This window comes from Perna viridis, chromosome 8 (genome assembly GCF_037379345.1).
Source record: "Perna viridis isolate PV_CMFRI_1.1 ecotype Kerala chromosome 8, ASM3737934v1, whole genome shotgun sequence".
In the NCBI taxonomy this organism is placed as follows: domain Eukaryota; kingdom Metazoa; phylum Mollusca; class Bivalvia; order Mytilida; family Mytilidae; genus Perna; species Perna viridis.
Window position 1 is genome coordinate 28,273,650 of NC_142452.1, and position 25,483 is coordinate 28,299,132.

General features: G+C 31.9%; 2 protein-coding genes across 2 annotated transcripts; one reads left to right on the forward strand and one right to left on the reverse strand.

The window, feature by feature from the left end:
- The first annotated feature begins 3,583 nt into the window (after positions 1-3,583).
- On the forward strand, positions 3,584-20,724 carry LOC148610087 (uncharacterized). The gene is made up of 3 exons (XM_088542133.1): positions 3,584-3,727; positions 13,666-13,826; positions 19,623-20,724. Exons 2-3 carry the CDS (start codon positions 13,688-13,690, stop codon positions 20,630-20,632), a joined length of 1,149 nt encoding a protein of 382 aa, XP_088398259.1. The 5' UTR covers positions 3,584-3,727; positions 13,666-13,687; the 3' UTR covers positions 20,633-20,724.
- Positions 15,954-25,120, reverse strand: LOC148610088 (uncharacterized). Its single transcript, XM_088542132.1, has 2 exons — positions 24,984-25,120; positions 15,954-23,893 (listed from the first exon to the last, which is right to left on the reverse strand). Exon 2 carries the CDS (start codon positions 23,879-23,881, stop codon positions 21,749-21,751), a length of 2,133 nt encoding a protein of 710 aa, XP_088398258.1. The 5' UTR covers positions 23,882-23,893; positions 24,984-25,120; the 3' UTR covers positions 15,954-21,748.
- Positions 25,121-25,483: the final 363 nt, after the last annotated feature.

Here is a 25,483-nt window from a genome sequence, read left to right on the forward strand (position 1 = left end):
TAAAGAATAATTTGTTTCCTGAAACTTCGAGCTAGATCGAGAATCAATTAGAGAAAATATATGGTTTGTTTTACATATCATTTTACCTACGGATAGAAAACGTTTAATTCAAAATGGTATTGGGTTTATAGTCGATAAGGAAAAATAAGCACGCAACGTGCTTACCATAAATGTTCATTCACGTGTATTCAACGTGGAGGTTGATCAACTTTCTAAACGTTCCATATAAAAGGGTCTAGCTTCAGAAAAAGCACATGTTTGAAACGTGTACTCGAAAGCAAAATGTTTTATTATGGAAGCTTGTGTTTAAAACCAATTCTAATCAAATATATACAAATTTGATACACAAATGGAAATTGAAATATCCATTCTTTGTAGTGAATTTAGTAAACAAGTCCAAATACATTTGTTACTTTTAGAGAACGGTCATTATAGTTTGCGTTCACATGAAATGTGACTTCAAAATGTTGGTTATTTAATCTGAGGGAAAAAATTACAGTGGCGGATGCGGGGGGAGGGGTGGAGGTTGGCTTCCCCTTTAAATTGAAAAAATAATGTCATTTTCATGCGTAAAATTGACAAAAAAATCTCTCCTGTTCAAGTTGTATGTTCTTTGTTGCGTGTGATTCTTGCATCTAAAAACCCCACTGAATCAACTTTTTTTCTTTATATAATAACAAACTAAATATTTTTTTGTTGTTTGTCATTCAGTTGTTTAACTTTTGCTATAAAAAATAAATCGAAAGTACATGAATTTTGTACTATGCAAGTGTTATCTTTCTTGATTTGTTTGCATAATGGGGGCGATGAATGTATGGCTTTATCAAAAATACAGATTTGTTGGTAGAAAAACTGTAGAAACGTAAAAATATGGCGTGTGAAGATAGGAAAAGCATGGTTTCTTCGGAGAGTTTTATGTGTTAATAATCACCGCCACCATTGGTAGTGTATACATTTTATATGAACCGTAGTTCAGTAAATAAAGAAGTATCAATCAATGTTTCTATATGATATTTTTCTTCATAGAACAAAAAACGTAGAACAAAGGAAAATAAGGTGCTATTCCAATATAGTACAGATACCGAACTTTTAATACGATGCACGATTGAAAAAAAGAAAGAATGAACAGAATGTTAATACCACAAATCTAGAAAAAAAAACAATGTAAGACTTTATCATATATTTGTTATTAAATACTCTAGTATATAAATATATATACATTTATTTAAAATAACATTCAAGGCCGGTTTGGAAATATGTGCTTTTATCCATGTAAAAACGCATTAGAAAAAACTTTTTTTTCAATTACTATGAAAATCATGTTTTTTTTTTATATACTGGTATACAGAATCATTTTAAAAAAATAAAATATATTTTTTCTTCACATGTTTTCGTGAGTTAATTCTTCATTCCTATATAAGTAATTTAAAAAAAACGACAGGCATTTAGTGATTTAGGCATCTGTAATACGGAATGCTTTTACCGGTATTATGTGATCAAGCTTAACGCAGGGGCAGGCGTTCATTTTCTTTTTTACTTTCCATTGTACTCGCGTAAGGCCATTTCCATTTTTGACGACATTGCAAAATTGCTGTTAATTCTGAGCGGTCTATCTAAAGTGTCTAGTGTGAGTTTCAGATGCTATTCGTAGGTGGTAATTCAAAATCATTCCGCCATAATTAAAACGATCGTCTTTCGGGTTACATGTATGACTTTTGGTGGCTTTACAAGAGGGGTATCCTGAATATATACGAAAATGAATTGGAGCTTTTTGAGGTGGACAATTATTAGTAAATGCTATTTTTATCACTACCATTAAAAAAATCATTTTGGAAATAAGTGTTTGTGTGGATATAAAATCCCGTTAAATATAAATGTCCAACATAACAGACCTTTCTGTAAATAAATGCTTTATTTTCGCGATTTTTCATGTCAATCTAATTTCGCAAATTATGATGTCAATCTAATTTCGCGACGAATGATTTAAAATCTAACACACTCTCAAAGATAAATTATTATCATAAATAGACTAAAACACGGCCATCTATCTTTCTGATTTTTTCTTTCTCGCAAAATTAGCGAAAATAAATCACTGACGAAAAGAAGTTGGTTCATACTTACTTCATTCTCACAAGAATAGTTTATGTATGTATAGTTAACAGTGATTTATTCTCGATCTATGACTGCTAGACCATACATTGATATATCAAATATTTATAATTTTTCTAATTGTAAATAACGCCACTTGACTCCTCTTTCAATTATACCATTATTGATAAATAGTATCGGAATCTAGTCAGTTGTGTGTCTAATTAAATACCAGGAAATATTCAGTGCATTAGGACATTGAGTTATAACATGAAAATCATTTTCCAATAGCAATTCATATTTCCTTTCAAAATTTGTTTACGTTTTTACTACATGGCAATCATCGCCATTCACTTTTATATAGTAAAATTTTGTTTTCAGCTTAATTCACATTTTTAATCCTGCTTTATGTTTTTTAAATGTAAATGTGTGTTTGAAATATACTTTAGCTTTTTCATCTTTTTTATTTTGTTAAGGTTATTTTGTAAAATCTTTTGTCTTTTAATATATGTTCAGAATTTTCTTCACGATCTAGATTATATAAGCCCAAAAGAATTATCAAGCGACTAAACAATGTAATTATATTTAATTAAAACATACAAATGGGTATACTTTTTGAAAATTATTTATCATTTTAAGGCATTCGCATTTTGTCGCTCTGCACACTAATTGTTCAACTTTGCCATATATACTTTTGCCTGGGCATCTATTGAATAAAATATGTCAGTTTCCCACATTAGTTCACAAATCTGTATATATCGTAAGGCCGTTCTAACAGAATAAAATACTTTGCATTTTTTCATCTTACGATCTGTGTTGTCGTTCTCGTATCTGTTCGTATTAATTACAGATAAATTTCTTGTATGAAGTTAAAAACATCTTTTTTACATGTTAGAATTATGTAATGATATAAAGCAAACAGAACACGTTTATTAGGTTGATCTTTTTTGCCTTCGTATATCTGAATAAAAAAATGTCAAATTTGTTGTTCTACAAAATCTTATCTAATGACCTAAATTTAATAGATAAACTTTTAAGCCCTGAAGTGAACTCGGTTGAAAAGAATGCACCTTTGCCAAAACATGGAAAAAATTAGAAAACAATTCCCCGTTCAGACAAATTACCAATTAGAAAAATGGAGATTGTTCCAAAAAATACGTAATTTGGCATAGAGAAAGATGTGTGCGTATGTTTCATGAGTTTTGTCGTTTGGTAAATAATAATGTGAAATTCGCGTGATTTCATAATAGGTTTTCCTTCGTTTTACGAAAACGTGTAATTATTTTAGTCTCTTCTGATTCTATTGAATAATGGAAATTGATGGGATAATTAGGCAAATTTCTAAAATTATTCCTTACAAAATCTGCAGGGTGCCCTCTTGTTTTTGTTTCTAGCTATTTATTTTCGTATTTACAAAAACGCAGCGATGCCAAGTATCGATTTATGGGGGAGTCCTAACTCTTATTGGTAATGCTTTCGGAGGCAGAATTTTGGTCACGTGATTAGCATCTGTACTTAAATGGAATAAACCCGAGATGGGACGATCACATTTAAATACATAGAAGAGCCATAAATTAACAGAAAGTTTGTAACTGTAAAAATAAATTTTGGAAGCTTAAACAACGGAACTGAAAATAAGGTATGTAGTCTATATGTTCTATTACTACACATATGCACACATTTGATAATGATTTAAACGTTGATGAACCTGAAAATGTCTCACACAAAGAAATGCAAACCGTATTTAATTTTGCTCTTTATTATTTGTTTAAAGTTCTCTTTAGAACCATTCATGTATTCTGCAGAGTAAAATGTGTTTTTCCCTTCTCTTTTGATTATCAGAATAAAGTATATATACTGATAGCCAAGCATAAAATTTATGTAACCGAAAAATTAAAAATACTCTGCAGAATACGTTTTTATAATTGTTTTTATTTTAACCTTAGCGGTCATAACTAAAAAAGTAACATTTATGTTTTTGCACAATTACATTTAAAATATATGTGAGGCAATTTACACAGACTTTTTTATAAGTACATTTCCTGATCATCGCTATGATTTACTTCTGTTAATGATGAATAAAATCGTATTTAATTTCTTTTTAATTAAATGTAATGTAGCCTCAGGAAAACACAAAACAACCGCAATCATTTAGCTGTCTATTTCACGAAATTGACATGCAATTGTATCAAGCATTAAATGTACAACAGGCATATAACGTCGTCCAGGCTATGAATGAAATGGACTTTTTGAATGAAGCTAGGGCGTAAAAAAGTACAATAGTTGCCATATAAAACAAAAGGGATTGGCTTAATTATTTTCAATTATGTTTAAAAGTTATTGCATGCGGGAAGTATATCCTTCATCAGGAAGAAAGGTAGTTGGTATGTTTATATTGGACGTACATCCTTGGTTGTAGAGACAAGAAGAACATCCAGCACGCATTTATGTCACGTGGTTTATTACCGCGTCATTCTTTAAATAGTATTACTCAAATGCATGTTTGAAAATCTCCTGCATAATCGTGAGAAGTTATAATAAAGGCCACATGGTCAAAGGGACAACACATTATGTCTGATTTCTTACCACAACGAAAATTTCACAATCAGTTGCTACTTAGTCACAACTTTTTGAATACGGTATTTCAGCCAAAGTTGCTTTTCCAGATATGTCTTACACTTTCAAAGCAATCAATGTTCAAACTTTTTTTTTTGGGGGGGGGGGGGAGGGATTTAAACTGCTCAATTTTCCTTTAAATTTCTTTTAGTCTTGGTTTGATGATAATGGCAGAATAATGTTTTATTTATTAGAAATTATTACAATCTAATCATTTTAGATTGGGCCAGTAAGTCCTGGCAAATGAACGCTTTTGGAAAGTATAATGGTCGAACATATTGCACTGTTAACCGTTATTTCTTATTGTTGACAATTTACTTTAAATACCTTCAAGTATGTTTTACACTACATTACTTACATTACTTAAGTACCTTAGTTGGTGTATTCATATGATAAGCAGATAATACTCCATCCATGATCTCGGAGTAAAAGAAATCCTGGGTTGCTTTATATTCTTTGTTCAATTACCGATGGTTTGTAGATGTTGTTATCTTATTTATGACCCGCCACACGAAGTGCGAGGAATTATGTGATACTCGGCAAAATGTTGCATGTCCGTCCGTCCGTCTTTTCCTTCCTCGACTATTTCCAGGTAATAGCTTGAGAATGAATCAATGATTTTTTTTAAACTTTGTATAGTTGTTAAGTTCCATAAAAAACAAGGTTAAGCTTTTTTCAGCAAAATCAAAATGTAGTTTTCGAGCTAGGCTATATCAAACATTTAGTTATCCCCATTTTTTTACCATTATCAGACGATGACATTTAATGAAAGCCCTATATTGTGTTTCTGTATTTATATTGCTCCTTGATTGTAATATTATGAACAGTCTTTATTTTTCCAAGTTCATGGTATTGGCTTTCTATTGAATGTTTCCCTACCGGTGCACCTGGTCCGTGCTCCCAGATTTTAATGGAGTCCGAGTTGCTCATTTACTTTTCTTTCTATGTATGTATTAGTTTAGTTGCTTTGGGTTTTTTTGTTGTGTATGTCTGTTTTCCGAGTCTGGTTTTTGTCCCTGGATTGCATTCTTTTGATTTCCGCTAGAATATTGGTTCCCTTGATTACTCTTTCCATATCATACATATTATCATAGTATGATCTTTCTATTGAATTATCATGTTTTTTTACTCTACGGATAGCACATAAAGCTGAAAATACAGAAAAAATATCCTGTGTAATTTTACATCCTTTTTATTAAAGGGTTACAAAGCAGCATTGTAAAAAATACTATTAGAAGAACAATTCAAAGAACATATTTCAACCGATGACGTTTAGCCAATGCAAGTTGAATAATGTGCAATAATAATGACATATTTAAGGACTCAAATGTGAATTTAAAGCCCAATTCCAGGCATTTATGGGCCATATTTCCATTCGTCAAAAAGCTAATTTTGATTTATGATGTAAGCGGCAATAAACAATGCGTTGCTTTAGAAATGTACTCCCACGACGACCAATGTTGGTCATTCATATTCAAAAACATCGGAAATTATTATTCAATTTACAGATAATGACGATACTCAACACAAAATGGTAAATTGAAAACAAGAAGAATTCACTAAAATATTTTCGGCAACGACGAACTTACTGTACTAACGTCTAACGTCTAAACTTTTTAACCTTTCAATATATAAATGTGGATAATACCTTTTTATTATCCCGAAGATTATACGTTCACAGTGTATGACCCCTTTAGATGAATTCCAAGTTTTGTTTTGTTTTTTTATGTTTTTTGTTTTTGTTTTGTTTTTGTTTCTGTTTTGTTTTTGTTTTGTTTTGTTTTTTTGTTTTGCTTGTTTTTTTTTTTATTTTCCTTTTAGCCACTGAAACTCCCCTTTTTTTATATTTGGTCAATTTTATTATATAAGTTTTAAATTGAGATACTGAATTAGGTTTTGTTAAGAAATAATTAGAGGAAATGACAAATAGAAACTTTGTATGAAACAGGGTGCATTTCTGGTCTACTCCTTACCACAACATATTACCTAATTATTTAATATTGTCAACAGTTATTCAAGGAACGAAAGTGTTTTTCATATTAGTAATTACTGTAAATGTTATGCAAAATGTCTATTAAACTCCACCCTAAATTATTCAAAACCGTATAATACTATATTTACATGACTGGTTACTGTTGAAAAACAATGTGAAATGTTAAGTTAGACAAAAGCATAATTTTTAAATTAAAAGTTTTACCGTACTTAATCAATGGCGTATTTATTATCCAAAATAAAAAGTAAAAAAAGCTTTTTGTATTGTTTCTAATTAGGCAAACCTCTGGTCATTCAACTATCTTGCTTTGCAAAAGCAATAAAAGACGGTAGTTGGTCTCTTCTCGGTCCCTTTGGAAATTATCCGACTTAATTTAATGCTGAATGATGCAATCAATTTATATAATCATAAATATTTCAGAGAAACAATTCAATCTTGAATAATTCCTTATTTAAGCGCGTAACCTCCATTATTATTTCGTTTATAATTATATACATGTAACCCACTAAGGGTATTTAAAATTCTTAATCGAAAAGACCTGATAATTCAAAATGGCTCCCGGTGACCTAATTACACAGACAAGTCATGCCTTAAAGAATCACAATGCATTTAATTATATTGATAATTGATAATAATGATCATTTAACGTTTGTAATTTACTTTCAATATCGAATTCGTCTCCCATGAGATAAGTTTTGACAATAATCACATATGGCTTTCTTAAATGTTTACCATAGAGAAAGGATGAATATTCCGTATAGGTGTCACCTTGTTAATGAATGTCAATAGCCATCATATTGACAATATCCTAAGTACCCCTACATGAGTGTTGTTATCATAGATAAACATCTGAAAAGTACTCCGTTCAGAGTTACCATTTGAAGTGGTTTCTAGGGAGATACAGCAATGAACGGCTTATATATTCATATTTTGTGCAATTTCTGTATAATCACAATTTTTTTTTTATTGTTGCACTAACAGATTAAGCATTGAAAGGTATAACAATGTACCGGAATAAATAAAGTTTTAATCGAAGTATCTAACGTTCTATGTTTTTGCTGAGGCCAACTGAAGAGAAGGGTTCTCCTTTAAATTCACTTGGTCGTATCATCCTGCCATTGTAATTCTGCAGCACGTTATTAGAAGCGGACTAATAAAGGAGGATATCTTAATCGACTTAAAGATATTGCACACTATTAAGTATCAGTCTTTGTAAGAATCATGCAATTTATGTAATAAGTGATATGGCCCAGATAATGCTACACACTTTTATTTTTGTTATATATGTCTATATCATGAAAAGTATAATCATTCATTCAAATTTTTCTGCTCTTAGGTGATATTTCACATTGAAAATCCAATGGTATTTACTGTAATTTAGTATCGTCTACAGAATTATCTCCCTTAATTTTAAATTTTACAGCACATTCTATATACTTTATATATCTTATGAACACGGGTTCAATGAAAATCCAAATGTCATTTTCTGTTTACTTAGTTGGGGATTAAGTTTTGAGATTTCTTATGAAAATGTTACATTGTAATCAGTCAAACATTGACATGAAAAGACTGTCATGAACATTAGATAACTCTTTGCTTGCATTGTATTTAGGACATATTAATATTTCGATGTTCAAAAACAAGCATAATATATTCGTCAATGTCAATGTTGGAACAATAAAATTTAAGCCTTCTGGTTAGTTTCCTTTATTCTAAAATCAAACATGTTTTCCTTATTTCCAGCCATTTTCTTTTGTTTTGTTTCTTTAGAACTGTTTCAGGTACCACCCGTTGGGTATTACCTGAACCAAGTATTATATGAACATCTTTAACATGAATAAATTTATTTATCTTTCCTTTCCTCTTCTGTATGTATTTTACTTACTATAACTTAACTCATTGGATGGTGTTCTTGTGGACAATTGCGCACATTATTTAAACTCAGAAACAGCGTTGATGTCTTCCACGCATACGTTCGGAGCGTGCATCTTAGTTTATCGTCATTTTATTTTGTTTGGTCCATTCTGTGATCCCACTGTAGTCCGTCTTGTGCATATTCTTTTAGGTCTGTTTTGTTTGGGTCAAAAAATTAGTTGGTTTATTTTGTCTCTGCAGTCAATATAACACACTACATTACAACATAATATAATATAAAATTGTTCCTCGTGCACCTTGTTTAAAGAACAACGTTCTAATAAAGGTCAAATAACAAGATGTAAAAACTGATCTTTAAATACGTACCAAGTGATCACGATAAAAACTATAGCAGACAAAGTTAAGATGTGATGTTCGTATTTTCTGGGCTCGTTTACAGATTCATGTCTAATATGTTAAAACTATTGCATTACTCTATTATAACGGATGTCAAAGTGTTTGTATTAGCAATAACTATTCTAACAAACGACTCAGTGGTATAAGACCACTCAATTAACCCTATAAAGTAGATAGCATGGAAGATACATTTTCTGGAAATATCACTGCTGAGCGATGCCAATACAAAGATAGAGAGATCAATCCTGAAAATTGTTTAAGCTTGAGATAAAACGTTAGAATTGTGAAAATTAGCTTCCAATTGATTTTGGGAACTGTTTCTGTGGTGATAAACGATGATGAAATTTGATTTTGAGTGATGCTCCCTTGTTCAAATTCTATCAAGAAACGATGACTGCTTATACAATTATCAAATGAAATAGGCAGCTAATGTAAAATTGATTTTTGAACATGGGCGGAAATAAATAAATTTATAAGGAAGTAATTCGTTTGAAGTTTATTTGATTCCAATGTATGGACAATTTTAATATAATTTTTTGGCAAAGTATAGACAAAAAGCATTTCTGTTTATATGTCAAATAAAAACTGTTGTGTAAACAGTTATGAATAGAAATTGTTTCATTGAAATTTTTTGTAAAGTTTCCAAACTTTTTTTCTATCGATATAAATTTGGTTTGGTATTTTTAGTTTCCAAACAATGATATACATTTAATGTACGTTGCTTTGTTCTAGTGTATTGTTTTTAAACTATGCTTGCGATTTGATAAAAGGGATGTCTAGTTTCCAAACATGATTTCCAGGCGGTAATCGATGTGTTTTCTTATTTTTCAAACAATGATTGTCCACTCAATAAAAGGGTCGTGTTTTGGTTTCTTTATTGTCTTTATTTTTATTTATCTATTATTTGGTTTTTTTTTGTTTTTTGTTTTTTTGTTTTTTGTTTTTTGTTTTTTGTTTTGTGTGTGCGTTTTTGTATTATTGAAGTTTCAAACAATGAATTGAATTTAATAAATGATGTTTTTATTCGATTAGGCTTTTTATTAACCTTTAAAACAATGATATTGGTTTCGGTGAGTGGTGTATTTTTATTCTTATTTTTCTCTTTCTTTATTTTTTTTTTGTTTGTTTTGCTATTGAACAATACTTCCAGTTCACTTCATTTTGTTTATAGTGGTAGGAAGATGTCTTTGTCATACAAGATGTTTATCATACATATATATATTGGTTTTCTGTGAAAACAATTCTAAAATAAAACACCATTAGAAAACGATCTGCTTTCGACACCAAAAAGACATTAAGGTTACTGGTTAGTATAAGTTAGACACAAGGCAAAAATTACATAAAAACACACAAAAGGCAGAGTAAAGACAAAAAGACAATAAGATTACTATCAAACAAATTGCACATGTATACGGATTTCCCTATTTGATTTTCTACATTCAAACATAGCTAGAAGTATTGTAGAATTTCTAGTTTATTGATAACATTTGATAATAACTTGGTCTGATGAGTTCATTACTTTCAGTAGCTGAACTTCCCCTGACTATACAAATTATAACTATTGAGTGAGATATCAAAATTCTATAATTTTATTTGGTTTAATCTGACATGGAATGAATACTTGCTTTCTAATTCAATGGATTTTACACAAAATCTTTGATCAACATCTAAGGAAAATATCTGAATCCATTACTCAATAGCGCTTTTATTTGTTACGTCATATAAATAGTCTAAAAAGACCAAAACGATATGTCTGAAACTTCAAAACTTGAAAGAAAAGAAACTGATGATACAAGGTTTCGAACTAAAAGGAAACTAAAAACAAAACTGAAAGAAAGACTTTTCTAATAATTACATAGACAAGTTGCGATACATAGACGCAAATATAATTTATTCATAAGACAAATATGAATGTGAAATTAGCGTACATAATATTATCATTGAGTTGTTTTTACGGGCAATAAAAATATCGCGGAAAAAATATTTAAGAGCCAACTTAGAAATAAAGGGAAATGATAAATCAAATTTGGAAAGCCATTTTAAAGTTATCTGAGTAGACCTTCTACAACGTTATACATCCATTGTATTTAACATGATAACATGACTATAGTATGTGAGTTAAAGAATACTTTCCTTGGAAATTAAATGATTTACGGAATGCCGGAGAAAAACAGACAATTGGTAGTGTTAAATTGTTTTTCAAAGACTTCAGAGACAAAAGTTGCGACATTTGATTAAATTAAAATTGATGAATTTGACGATAATTGTACACCAAGTGGAATACTATTTCCCAGTAACAACTGAAGCAGAATGGAGTGAAATTTACACCTTTTTAAAGTGATGTCATTCAAAAATAAAGACAACACTACTGAAAGATAGATTTTATTGATTTCATTTGGTTTTTTTTTCTTTCTTTCGTGTTAACTAGAACCTATAACCGCTTAGTGTGTTTCGATTTAAAACTTGTCTTGTTGAAACAGAGTGACACGAATACGTTCCAAGATCTTTTTTTTAACCATTTATGGATCTCATCTGTCTTTACCTTGCTGGCCTTATACCAGAATAAACCAAAGTGAAATATTATTTATAATCATTCAAGTCTTGGTCAACAGGAAACTACATTGCTATCGATCAATAAACTAATTCCAATCCTCTATATAACATTCATGAATAGGGTTTGTAAGTCTCGTTCTAGTTTTAGTTTCCCTTCCGGAATTTCCGGTGTAGAACGTATTGAAATCCGAAGACCGATAGGCTAAAAACCACTAATTCCACTTTCCATAGGCTTCTATGCTAATTTCACAATATTCAATGGCTTCTCTGGACTTTACCTTAACTTTAACCTGCAGAGGACTATATATCAGCATGATTCTACATATGTCAGCTCACAATCCTCAGAATGGCATGTGGGGTTAGCAGACTTGCAGTGCAGTACTGGTCACCGGAAGTGAAGGGTCTATAAATAGCATGGGAAATCCCAGTGTTTTCACAAGACAGGGGTATATTTAAAAATCATTATGGAGATTAGGCTTCACATCACAAGAAGCAAAATGCACCTATAAAATGTACAGAAATGGTTTTCCTTTCAGAAACTGTTTAAATTTTTTAAATAAGATGAGAACTTCTTTCACAGCACTATGAGGAACAGGGGTAATTTCTGCGTAGGACTATTTTTGCGTACGTTCCAAATGTTCATTGGTTGAATTGGTGGTCTGTAACCGATATGCATTTTAGTGTGTACTTCCAGGAAATTCAAACGCTGCTTCACAATGCAAAATCTTCTATTTTATGCTATTCTAAACATTTTTATCTCTTAGAACTTGATAATGGTCATTTTTAATCAGTATTTGTACCCACAAATAATACTTCGCTTGTAATATTGAACTCAGTGCTAATGAATCTCCATACATTTGAATAGTAGACTAGGACCCATTCTTACGAAATCACAGAGTCACGTGACGAGACTTATATGCCCTATAAAAATGAAAAACTTTTTTTAGGGAGAGGTAAAATTGCTATCGTACATGTACCCTTTAAACTTATATGGCTATGCCTAGATTCGTAAAACCGATAAGTATAAATGCAATTGTCTCTCTTAGTGCTAGATTCTTGACCACCTTCAATATTTGTGTGGGACGGCCTTTCGTTGCAAGTTTGCTAAACAGTACTGTAATTCGAATGCTTGCTCACTTAACTTTTGTGAGTTTGAACGTAACTAGAAATGTATATACAATTGCCTAGCTGTTTTGCAAATCCATCGGTGCATATTATTCCTAAGATGTTCTTTTTTTATTTCTTTATAACACAAAGCTCTGCTACGATATTTAAGTTTGATTGCAACAGAAAATAATGAAATAAATTAAAGCCCGAAATCGGACGCTCCGAAAGTTTTCCCATTTTTTTAAACTGGTATAATTTTCCAAACATTTTTTAATAAATCCCATGTTTTTCGAAAATTCGATTAGATAAATGACAAGTACAGGGTTGCCGGGTCATATCTTTTTTTTTATAAAATGTTAAATTAATTGAAATGTGAATTTCGTATTGGAAATACTTTAATAGTAGATTTGTAAATAAACAAAAACTACATTCATCTAAGGCGTAGCAGGATTATGAATGGGTTAACCTTCAAATCGTAGATTATAAAACTGAATATTTACTTTTTTAAATTATGAAATGTAGCTTATATCACATAAAAACATAGAATGATGTTCTATTGTCTTAGATTTTAACCTGTTAACACAGAATCGTTTTCGATTTCATGTGAAAGTACAAAATGTAGCACAGATATTAAGTAATATAGATTCTTTGATTTGAAACGTGTAACTTCTAACAGACTTAAAAGGTAAAAAGGAATGTTTTTCATACCGAATAACTACAGATGTCAAATACTGAATACAAACGTTCCAATGATTTATAAGATATGTGTCCCTAACCCTAGGTCTACCTCCGTAAAGAGGTGTTCGGTGTGCGAAGATTAATGATATCTTAATTAATGTTAAGAAGGGACTTTACTAAATATCTGGATTGCATTGTTATATTTTAAGTTAGAACTTAAGTAGAGGTTTCACATTTTAGTGAAACAGTGTCCTTTTGGAGTTTAACTAATTTGCAGAGTGATTTTACAAAGTAAAAGATTTAACCAAGTACAAAATTTTTTAAGCGTACAATTATTCATATGTTTTTTCTATTTTCAGAACCTGACACACACTACTCGTAATGCGGACAACAAGTTATGCTACTTTGACAGTGGCAGTTATAATAAACTGGCTCTGTGGTTCGGTCAAATCAGATTTATTAAGCCAATGGTGTACACAAAACAGTGACATTTGTGATACATTATTAGAAGAAATTAGAGGCAAGTATAATTGTTGTGAAAGAAGTATTGCTTATGGGACACAAATTTAATTTGGCTGATTAGTGGGTAAGTTTGATCACGAATCAAAACTCAAAAGGAAATGCAAGTATTTCGTTGAAAAAAAAACAAGTGATAAAACATATTCCTCGATTGCATAACCATAGGAACATAAAAAGTTTCGAAAATCCAAGAAGATTGATACCAACATTATAACGATAGCTGTATAATAACACAAGGGACTCAATCGTTTGATCTCAATCAAATTGAAATTGCTTTGTGTTATGTATGATTTTTCACCTCATCCACAACGACATGGTCCTGCTTTGTACTTTAATGGACAATGCACGACCGACTCAGAAATAGGTTACTTTCCAGCGAGTAAGATAGTTTTCTTCGTGAGATTGTTATGGTCTTGTCTTGATTGAATGTCCGTTACCTGATAAATATCCTTAGATAGTTAACTGAAAAATTTAGAAAGACATTTGAATTCCCATATCCCACAGGTATTTGAATCTATGTCTGTATAGTGATGGGGTGTCCGTCCGACCTTCCTTCCGTTTATACTTTCATCATTCCTTCATTCTGTGAAGCAGATGTATTCCAATCGCTTATCCGTTTCTTCGCCTACATCATTGAATCGAATTTAGTGAAACTTTCACAGAATCTTTCATGCATATTCCCGTTATGCTCTCTTATTTTAGATTTTGATCCAAATCAATATCGATGTCAGAAGGTGTATGCTATAACATGGGTAATTGGGGGGTATCAAGTGAGCATTGCTCACATTTTTTGTAGTTTTTTAATGTATCAGTACAAATAAATACCAGTTATAAAATGTTGAAAAGTTCAAGAATTAACAAAGCCTACGTCAATTTCGTGAACTTTTAGTTCTGCAGAAGATTTCATAATTCGGACAAAAAAAAAATTTAAATCGAAATAGCAAAGCTTTATAAAATCTTATAGTTGGTTCAATTTGACCGATGTATTTTTGACGCATTGCTTCAAAAATAGAAAAAAAAAAGCTTACAAATGTCCCTTGACGAAGTATTAATAATATTTTGAATTTGTCCTGCTAGTCAAGTAGAAAACAATTTCTCCTATCAACAAATCGAATACCAAACTCCATTAATACTAATATAGATCTATTTCATTGGGGACAAATGTCTTCTGAAAAAGTTAGGCTTAATACCAGATAATATAATTTATATAGCTATTCTTTGTCAATTTAGCTCAATGGGAACAAAGTAAGATTACTCGTCATGGACTAATGTCTTGAATTGTATCTGCTTCATCGACTATTATTCCAATACGATCAGCTGTTTTTAAATCAGCTACTAAAACTGTATTGTTTGTTTTGTAGAATAGACAAAGAACGGAATATTAGTTTTAAATAAACAAACAAACAAACAAACAAACCAAAAGGCACCTGTACATAGCCAAATGTGCCACACATGAGAATCATATGAAGTACAAAATATTATGATCATCATATGAATTAAGCATGGTATGGTAACATTTATTTCAGTTTACTTATGATTATCGCATGATTATCATGTGACCATCATTTCTGTTTACAGATAAGATCAACATTTGTTAGCAAGCCAGTATTTTCATATAATAATCAAATGACAATCATGTTTACATTATCATATGATTATCATGATCATCAAATGAATTGAGCAAAATGTGATTACATGTGGCACTTGTGGCTCTATATAACCATTTCACTAAGTAAACAATGCCTCATTACATCGAAAGTAAACTCAATGTTAACAAGCAAAAATAGTTCACATGACCTTTACATATTTCTGGAATGGACATTGCACATGACATAGTAAAGGTTTGATTCACTTGAAATTAAAAATAAACTCTTACATTTAAATGTATTTGACTAAGAGACAAAGGAACTCATACGAACATCTTTTGAGAATATCATACATGTGCTTAATCTTTGTTGATGGGTGCTACTTTCTGCGTTTCCTTGATTTTGTTGTAATTTTAATCACTGAAATAGGGGGCACTTACCACATCGATGCACGTACCTGCAGTATGCTCTATTTTGTCAAAGTTCGGGTTGTTTTTTCTGCTCAATTAAGTGATATACTGAGTGAAAAAAAACCACACATATGTAGATAGCGAGAGTTTATTTTTAGAATGAACAATGATTTTAATGATAAATATATCTAAACTGAAAGTGTTATCTACAAATTGCCGTTAGGATTGGGCAAATTATTATGATGTCCTGTTTTCAGTTCACTGTTTCCCTCAACATAAGTTGCCAAAAGCAGAATTTTCTTCTGACTTCTCCGACCTCAGATATTCTGGGTTCAAGCTCTCCAATTTCATTTTTCCTTGCTCATAAGTGCCTAAATCGATAGAAAAACAAAGCAAAAGTTGGCATGTCAATTATAAGCATTTCTACGTGGACAGTACATCAATAAGATGATTTAATGAGGCATTGAAATAGCAATCGTGTAAACGTCCTATGGACCATATTGAATTACAACATCTTCAAGACCCATGCCGACAAATAATTATACAAAACTTGTTTAATTCTTAACGAAAATTGAAAAGTGGCATATATATAATTATCATTTATATGTTTGCCCACGTAAAACTTTGACGGTCCAGCCTTTCTCATAAACATATCAGTGTAAAAATAATGTAATAAGGGCCTATATAATGCGTCCCATTGGTGATAAATGGTAGTCTGATCATTGTCAAAAAGTTATTTGTCTAGTATTTAGAGATGTATAAATCTTCAGGCTGTTTTATTGCGTGTGGATAGAGAAAGTATAGTATATCTCAATAACCATTTGTCTGCCGTCAGTTTTTGTTAGATTCAAGGGACTAATAAGGAAAAAAGGGCATTGAAATTCTTTTGCAAATACCAAAATTGCGGACGGTCAAGTGGTTTGTGTAACGGACATTTCAAAACGCCTTAACGGGTTTGAGGCAACGTAACACCGGGTACTTATTCTTTCCTGTTTCTATTATGTCATCTCATTGTCCGAAACAGTAAAACTTCAAAAAGTACTGAAATCATCGCGAAGCGATATGAAAATGTTCTTTACGGTGATGTTATATGGTATGGAAATAAAAAAAATCCTGCATAATCGATTTGAAAGATGTCTGGTTTAACAAAAGCATCGGTTTAACTAAAACAGACATGAACCATTTGCTTTTAATAAATCTTGCGTTCAAATACTAAAGGTATATTTCATAAACTTGTGAACATGTTTTGTATTAACTTGAATCCATGTAAAATTAAGACTGCCTATGATAGGGGTGCTACATGGTACCGAAAACTGAATAAACGATGTTTTTTCGGTCAACACAATTATATCATATTTTATGTAAATAGATTTTTTTTCAATATAAATCTGTATTTTGAACAAAATTCGTCTCCCCTTAAATCAGCCAAATCAAGAACGATAACTCTCCCAAATTGCCAATTTCATATACAGTATGCATATTCAAAAGTGCAACATCTATTTCTGAATTAGAAATAAAAGTGAAGTTTATTGTTTGTTTGTTTGTTTCATTTCCTTTCTGATATTCATAAAGACTTAGTTCGATTAAGAGACTATCTGCATCTTTGAAAAATAAAAACAAAAAAAACTTTGAGATGCTCGTCAATAAATATATTTTAAAATAAAAAGCTAGATTAGTTACAACTTTTGTTCACACCTTTATTTCTCAAAGTTATTAAAACAAATATTAAATTCGTTTATGTTGTCCAGAGTTTACAAATTTAAACTGTAGTTGACACATCTATATTAGATGACGTCATTATCAATATTAGATTAAATGAATTCTCAGTTTGTCGTTATTTTATTTTCCTTCAAGCAACCTTTGAACTTTAAATACTTAAACGATACTATGAAGTCGAAGGGAAGTACCGATGCCTCTAATGAAAAACTGTTCTTTCTAAATATATATCTATAATACAGTCTTTTTAGGTTGCTTTTGTAAATAGAATTACAGAAATTGATGAGATGCAAATAAACCCATGGCAAAATATAATAAAATATCATCTGCAACTTCAACATCAAAATTTTCTTTATTGATTCAATAAATCATAACTATGTTTTGTAATTTCCACACAGGAATACCGCAGTCGAGGAATAGGGATAATTTACACGATATCGTTGTCTTTTTTACATCAAGCATTGACGTTCGGATTCCCTCTGGACGCACCATAGAATACTATTTATGCTTGAGAAGTATAAACTTTGATGCAAGATATTAGTCAGCAAAGAAAACTAGATAAAACCAATGAGGTTTTTATGGACCTGGTTGATTTTGTCTCCATCGTATCATAGGTTGGTCGAGTGCATTTCAAAACTAAATCACTGCTTTCACTTGCTTAAAGTGGAGAAGGTACATAACAGAAATGTTTTTGCAATTAACAATGAATATATATATATATATATATTTAAGATTAATAAACAAGTGAAAAGTAACCACATTTGAAAGGTAAAAGGGATTTAAATATAAATAATATACAAAACGTAACAAAAAGAAGAAAGGAATGTCCAAATTTTCAGTGTAACAACCTGCGCCATGGGCAAATAGTACTGGACAAGAGAAAAAAAAACAGTCTGTCAACCCAAACAACCAAGGAATATTTTCTGGATGTCTTGACTGCCGTGTTCATAATTCATATTGGCTATTAAATATTTTTTTTATTTGCTAGTTTATGTTGATTCCTAAATTTGAACAAAATAAAAAAAATTCATTGTATCAAACTTTCAAAGTTATCATACATCGTTTAATTTAAGAAAAAAAGATTCCTCATATACCAATGGCAAAATTGTTTCTACGAGTGAGTTCAGATATTTTGGACAAGGGATCCGGAAAATGGTAGTCTCAGGCAAACTTGTGTTAAATGTTTGCCTACAAAATGTTTAAAAGTAATTTTCAAACAAAATGAAATAAGAGAAATAAAACAGCAAAAAATATTTTAGGGATTACTGTTATATTTTTTTCGTCTATGAGGAAATATCCTGCAATCACGTGCATTGAGGTTATTTCAAATAGACCGAAAAAATATAACAGTTATTCCTTACAATTTAATTTAAGTAACAAAATTCAACGAGTAAATCGTTAAAAGTTTGATGACGTCACAGACATTACAAAATCTGGTCTATAAAATGATAAACATTTTTTTTATCCAATCAGAATCCGTGTTACTTCTGAAATTAAATTATATAATCAGAACTAAAATCGGAGTGCATGTAGTAATACAAACATGGCGAAGGCTTACCTTAAACGGTTTATAAAACAAAATATTTATTCATTTAAGGAGGTAGACCTAGGGTAAGGGACGGACGCAACTCTTACAAATCATTGGTACGTTTATATTTACGATTTTACGTCAAATCTAATGTAAGCATCCAAGTAACCTGGTCTAATCTCATTTTTATTTCAAAGAATCGAATGAAAGGATTAGATGAAATTGAATATGAAACAAACATATCACTGATTTAAAGAGTTATGTTCCTTACCCTAGGTCTACCTCCTTAATATTAACTGAAGTCCGAGGTTTTCCATCAAATCTTTGTCAAAGTCTTCTTTGAAAAACATTTTGACCGGGCTAACCTATATAAAAAATGTTGACAGACTTTGATGCAAGAATTCAATCCAGTTTAGTAATTATGTTTTTGTAACGTAAATAAGCAAGTGGTCGGTTTGTTTTCAGCCAATTTGTTGGGTATACGGGCTTTTACATTACTGTAGGAAATTGAACGAATAGAAAATGCCAATGTAATTAAATCGTTGTTTTTATTACAGATTCAGACGATATAGGTGCTCAGAAAAGAAACTTCCTCCGATTCGGAAGAGCGCTAGCAGGTGACCACTTCTTCCGTTTTGGAAGAACTCCTTACCAAACTGAGGACAAACGATTTCTAAGATTTGGTAGATCGGGCGCTGGTCCAGAAAACGTCGCACTTGCTGATATGTTAAAAGTGGCACTTGCCAGAGTTGAAAAAGCAAATGCAAACGGAATAAAATTGAGGAAAAGGAGATCAATTGATGCTGTAAAAGATGTTCCAGAAAAGAAAGGTGTTGAGGCAACAAAACAAGAAGAATCAGACATTAAAAAGAGAGAAGCTGATAGTTATGCAAATGACGACAGTGTAGCCGACGATCTAAAAGCCGATAAGCGATTTATGCGTTTCGGAAAACGATTCATGAGATTTGGAAAACGGGAAAATGCCGATAAGAGATTTATGCGATTTGGAAAACGAGGTGATGAAGAATTCGAAGATGGACTAGAAGATGATGATGATGATGATGCATATGGCATTGAAGATAAAAGATTCATGAGGTTCGGAAGAGGCGGCACTGAAGATAAGCGTTTTATGAGATTCGGACGATCTGGAGAAGACAAGCGTTTTATGCGATTCGGCCGAGACGGCGAGGAAGAAAAACGGTTCATGAGATTCGGCAAAAGTCTTGACAACGACGACGAAAAGCGATTTATGCGATTTGGAAAGAGCATGGAGGCTGACAAAAGGTTTATGCGATTCGGTAAAAGCGTCGACGCTGATAAAAGATTCATGAGATTCGGAAAAAGTATAGATGACGAAAAAAGATTTATGCGTTTCGGAAAGAGCATTGATGCCAATAAAAGATTCATGCGTTTTGGTAAAAGTGTGGACAGCGAGGACAAAGACAAAAGATTTATGCGATTCGGTAGAGACCCTGACGAAAAGCGATTTATGAGATTTGGAAAATCAACGGAAGACAAAAGGTTTATGCGTTTCGGAAGAAATTCAGGGAACTTTTCACGGAAGTAAAATAATGTTAACATTAGATATAAACTGTGTTCAGTTTTCAAATGCTTCAAACTTTTGTAAAAAATATTGTATATAATAAATTATTATCATTACCTGTTCATTATTATATAGATTGAATATATTATTTTCATATGCAATTGTTCCATTTGAAATAATAAAAAAGAAATATTATGTATTTTAGAGTTGATTCAGACAATAAAATTAACACAAAAACCAGAGAAAAAAACGGAAATTTCTCTTATTTCATTACACATGAAACATTTCGTAGAGTACCATTTCAAGACCATCCATATGTTTTTTTTTTTTTAAATGATCGAGCGATTGCTCTTTTGCATCGATCTTTTGTTTAATAGATATGGATATTTTGATATCCCGCAATCAAAATTTTTAATATATAGATATCATTCTGTCCGTCCGTCTGCCTGCCTGTATACCTGTACGACCGTCTGTCTGTCTACATATCTTAAATGCCCAACTCCTCCTTAACCGCTCAATTGATCTTGACTATATTTTAAGGGAAAGTAATGAACCATTTGTAGACGTGCATAATAAAAAAAAGATGATTAATTTCAGATTACTGCATCTAACAAATTGGGTCTTGACTAGACTGGTTCCCGATCGCAATATTCAGTATGTTACACATACAAATACTCGTGAGAGTGTATTGCTAGTAGCTAATACCTGGAACGTAGTCCCGGGAACCAGGATAGGTCTTGACGCTCAAGAAGGAATATATTCTGTTATCTTTACTTTTAATTGAAACAAAACATACACCATAATGACCAAATATAATTTTCTTACATTAAAATGTATTTGCTGCAGTTTGAAATAAATCAGAAAACAAGAAGTAAAATAGCGTGTGATCAAATGTATAGTTAAAAGAAACGTCATTGAGGCTTTCGGGTAACTAAATACTTTCTAAACAAAATATTTTTGCAACAATTTGTAAAATTGCATAAAAGTGATAATTCAATAGTTCATGTTTACATAAACGACAACTAATACCTTTAGTTATGGTAAGGGTCAACGACAATAATAAAACAATACCAAAAACTCTGAAATCAGTCTATCTTGCCCATATATGTGCAATAAACAAAAAGAAACAGAATTTTTTTGTTAAGAAGTTGGACATTCATCTGGACATTCCTTGCCTTCAATCTCCACAAAATCGTGCTTATGTGAATCATTGCTCGAATTGCAAGTAAAACAAAGGTCAAAATCTTCACAGACCGTGCAATGAAACCGAGAACCCTCTATGACACTATCACAGACATTACATACAAATTCTTCATTATCTTCATACTCATCGTCAGTTAAATCACTGTTCATTCTGACATCGGATTCTCTCGGTGCACCTCCAGTCAATATCCCATCTAGCTCTTCTTCGTCAGCATCCAGGCTTCCATACTTGTAAATTAACTGAAGCATTTCAAATGCAGAGAAAGCCGAATGAAATCCATATTGTTCGAAGTTCTCTGTTTTTAAGACGTTCATTTTCACAAGAAAATCCAGCATCTCCCCTAGAGCCATAATTTCGCTTATAAGTATTGAAATGCCATAAAGCGCACCCTCTTCATGAGCAAATTTCAAAAGTTGTTTGGGTGGAGCCCTAGCGCACATAAAACCGTATACGTTATCCGGTTTTCGACCGGATTCCCGTAAGTAGTCTAAAGCAAAGTTTGCCCATTTTTCACCGAAAATCTCATGGAGTTCAGATCTTTGCTTAGGAAATATTACGTCACTATCTTCAAGTTGCAAGTCAACTTCCTCCCCGGAAAATATGTTCAAAGTCATTTTTTCTAGTAATGATACCATAACATCAAAGCTAATTTCGTGGAGTTGCTCTCCCACAACTTGACGAGTTTGTTGAGCTTCCAGATAAAATAACGCGTAGTTATCTGTCCAGACTGTTTTAAACTGAAAAATTATCGTTTGTACACGTTGGGCACTGCGGAAAAGCACACCGGGTTCTATATCAATGAATAAATTACAATTTGGCAAAATAAAGTGAGGACAATATCCATCAACTAGATATTTACACAAACGTTGGAATATTCCATGCACTCTTCGTACTATCAACTCTTCGGTCCAATCGGCGTTTGTCAGGTCTTCACACTCCCACATGGTTACATTCTTTAAGTGGTAAGAAGTGACACCTTTTCCGTATGGCGGGTTCAAAAATTTCCGCCAAATAGCCTTTACCAAAACATAGCATTTTTTTTGATAGTCTGTCAGGCATTGCATAATTTCTCGTTCGGCCAAACAAAATGAGTACCGCCATTCTAAATTGGTTTTTGATGCTGATGGCGACTTCGGAACGAGTAAACAATCAACAGACGTTATCTTCCTCATTTGACGCTCAGACAGCCAACTTGAATTTCCCAATCTTCTTTTGAACTCATCTGCAATCGACGGCCATTCATTGCATTTTATCGCATAACAGCAATCAAACTGGAAAGATAACGAACTTTTTGTTAGTGTTGTCGTTTTTATAGCAGGCCCCTCTTGTTTCGAGACAAAAAACATAAGTGTTCGTTCCTCAATAGTGTTATTTTCATTATTGACCTCTTTATTTGCAAATTCTTTGACGGCGTTGGAATATTCATTTAGTGTGACACCAAAGTCGGTAAAACGTTTTGAGTTAGCAAAGATACTTAAATTTTCAATTGCGTTTCGATAACACATCATTAGGTATAACTCATCGGTGACGCTTTCAGGAGAGATAAAAAATTCGTTGATGCTGCCATTTTCATTGGACATAATATTGCAGAAACCATTCCAAAGATCAGTGGTTCCTGGATGATGAAGCCTTAATGTAGCAAAGCCAGGAAACTCATCAGAATGTTGAATCTCAACGAAGGACTCATTCTTAAAAACCTTAGGGTTCTCTGATGCATGTATTGTTTCAATTATGGTTGTTACATCAAATTCAATGTTAAAGCCAATTTCACTGAACTCGTCCAGAGATAAACCCTCGCTTGTGCTGCCGATAAATTCTACTCTGAACTTGCTGAAGCAAGGATGTTGCTCTATCAAAACCGGTAAACTTGAATGAAACCAATAATCAGGTAAACTAAGGAGGTCTTTGATCATTCTTTTGGCTTCTTTAAATGCGTCTGGTGGATGTGTGTAACTTTTCAGACCTTCCAGAATTTCTTTATGTATCTCCTCAGACAACAAGTTATTGGTAAAGCAATCATTGTTTATTGCGTTCGCCGAACAAACATTTTGAAAATATTTTGTTATCATCTTTTCTGCTATCTGAAAAAAGATATATATATATAGAATGAAAAACTGTTGGTATGCCACATGGCCAAAACGTTCTTGGATTTTTTTTAAACGACATATAATGCAAACTCATCAGAATGTTGAACTCAATGATTACTCATGACAGACATACGAATTTGGTTATGACATATACATATAGGATTTTGATATCCGTTAGCCAATTACACAAATTTTAAATTCAAGTACCTTTCCATCGGTTGATTAAAAAATACCGCAAATGACAATATCTGATTCAGACGGTTATTCTCCAGGCCCCTAATTTTTGACAGAAGTTACGTTTATGCAAGAAAAAATGGTTTCCCACAATTTGAACTGCCATAAACCCCGAATTTATTTTTAATTGGCAAATTTTTTATTGCAAAACTTGATTTTCCACAAAATTTAAACGAAATAAAAAATTTAACAAAATTTAGTCATCACAGTTGGAACCAAATTAAGCAAAGAGTTAAATTAGGAAATCAAACCCAATTCATTACATTCATCAAATATTTAGCATAAATAGATTCACTAATACTTGTAATCCCTTAGGTCTGCCCGGATCATATACAAAGTGACCTGGAAAAGACCCCTTCCAGGCGCACTTGTATGGATAAGCGAATACCATCCACACATTCCCCTCACCCACCGGGTGTCATATCAAGTTACTACTATTGGATTATTTTGGTTGGTGATCGCCAAGATTATCAGAATTAACATTCAATTTGCTTTTCACAACGGCAAAAACTTTTATTTTGCATTAAGAAACAAATAATAGATCATTATAATATATGCTTAGCCATCGGTATACCTGACCAAAGAATTCCAAGTATGTCCTACTATCGGCTGGGCTGTTGTTTTGATGCTCTGGCCTACTCCTAGATTCCACGTGGGTCCGAGGGCGTTTCCCTACTCTATTTTGGAGTACGTCGACGTGTACGGTGTCAACCAAAATAGCTTATATCTGTACTCCTTTTATATAAAGCCACTTACCAAAAAAAAGTAATCAATCCATCGATAATTGCGACGTCGTGTGAAAGGGAAAACATGACAGTGATCATTGAATCAAAATTTGACCTCTACTTACATTTAAGAAAATCAGGTAACAAAATTGATGTCATTCTTTTTCTTCGGAGCTTAATTCGATGTTTAATCTTCGATCCATGTTCGGTTTGTTTGTGTTTACCTGAATTTCACTTCCTTGTATGAAGTTTTAAATAGGACTTTATTTTGGTATACACTTTAAATCTATTAATATGAAAAACATAAAAAAAAATGACAATCACTGGTCAGACGTGTCAGATTGTCATGATCATGGTGGTAGTATTAATGAGTATATACAAATATTTCATTCCTGCATAATTGAACTAAAGAAATGAATTTGTTCGAAGTCAGAAAAAAAGGATTAACAGTTAGAACTGTAGTTATGTTGAATTTCGTTTATATCGTGCTAACACTGTGCATAATTTATATAAAAGAGTAATCAAGGGAACCATGGTTATAGCAGTAATCAAAAGAATGTAATCCAGGGACAAAGACCAGATACGGAAAATAGACATACACAACAAAGAACATCGGGTAACTAAA

Excerpts from the sequence above, each read along its gene's own strand:
- LOC148610087 (XM_088542133.1), top strand. The coding sequence starts at position 13,688 with ATGCGGACAACAAGTTATGCTACTTTGACAGTGGCAGTTATAATAAAC. Across the intron at positions 13,827-19,622 it reads ATTATTAGAAGAAATTAGAG|ATTCAGACGATATAGGTGCT; the intron begins GCAAGTATAATT and ends TTTTTATTACAG.
- LOC148610088 (XM_088542132.1), bottom strand. The coding sequence starts at position 23,881 with ATGATAACAAAATATTTTCAAAATGTTTGTTCGGCGAACGCAATAAAC.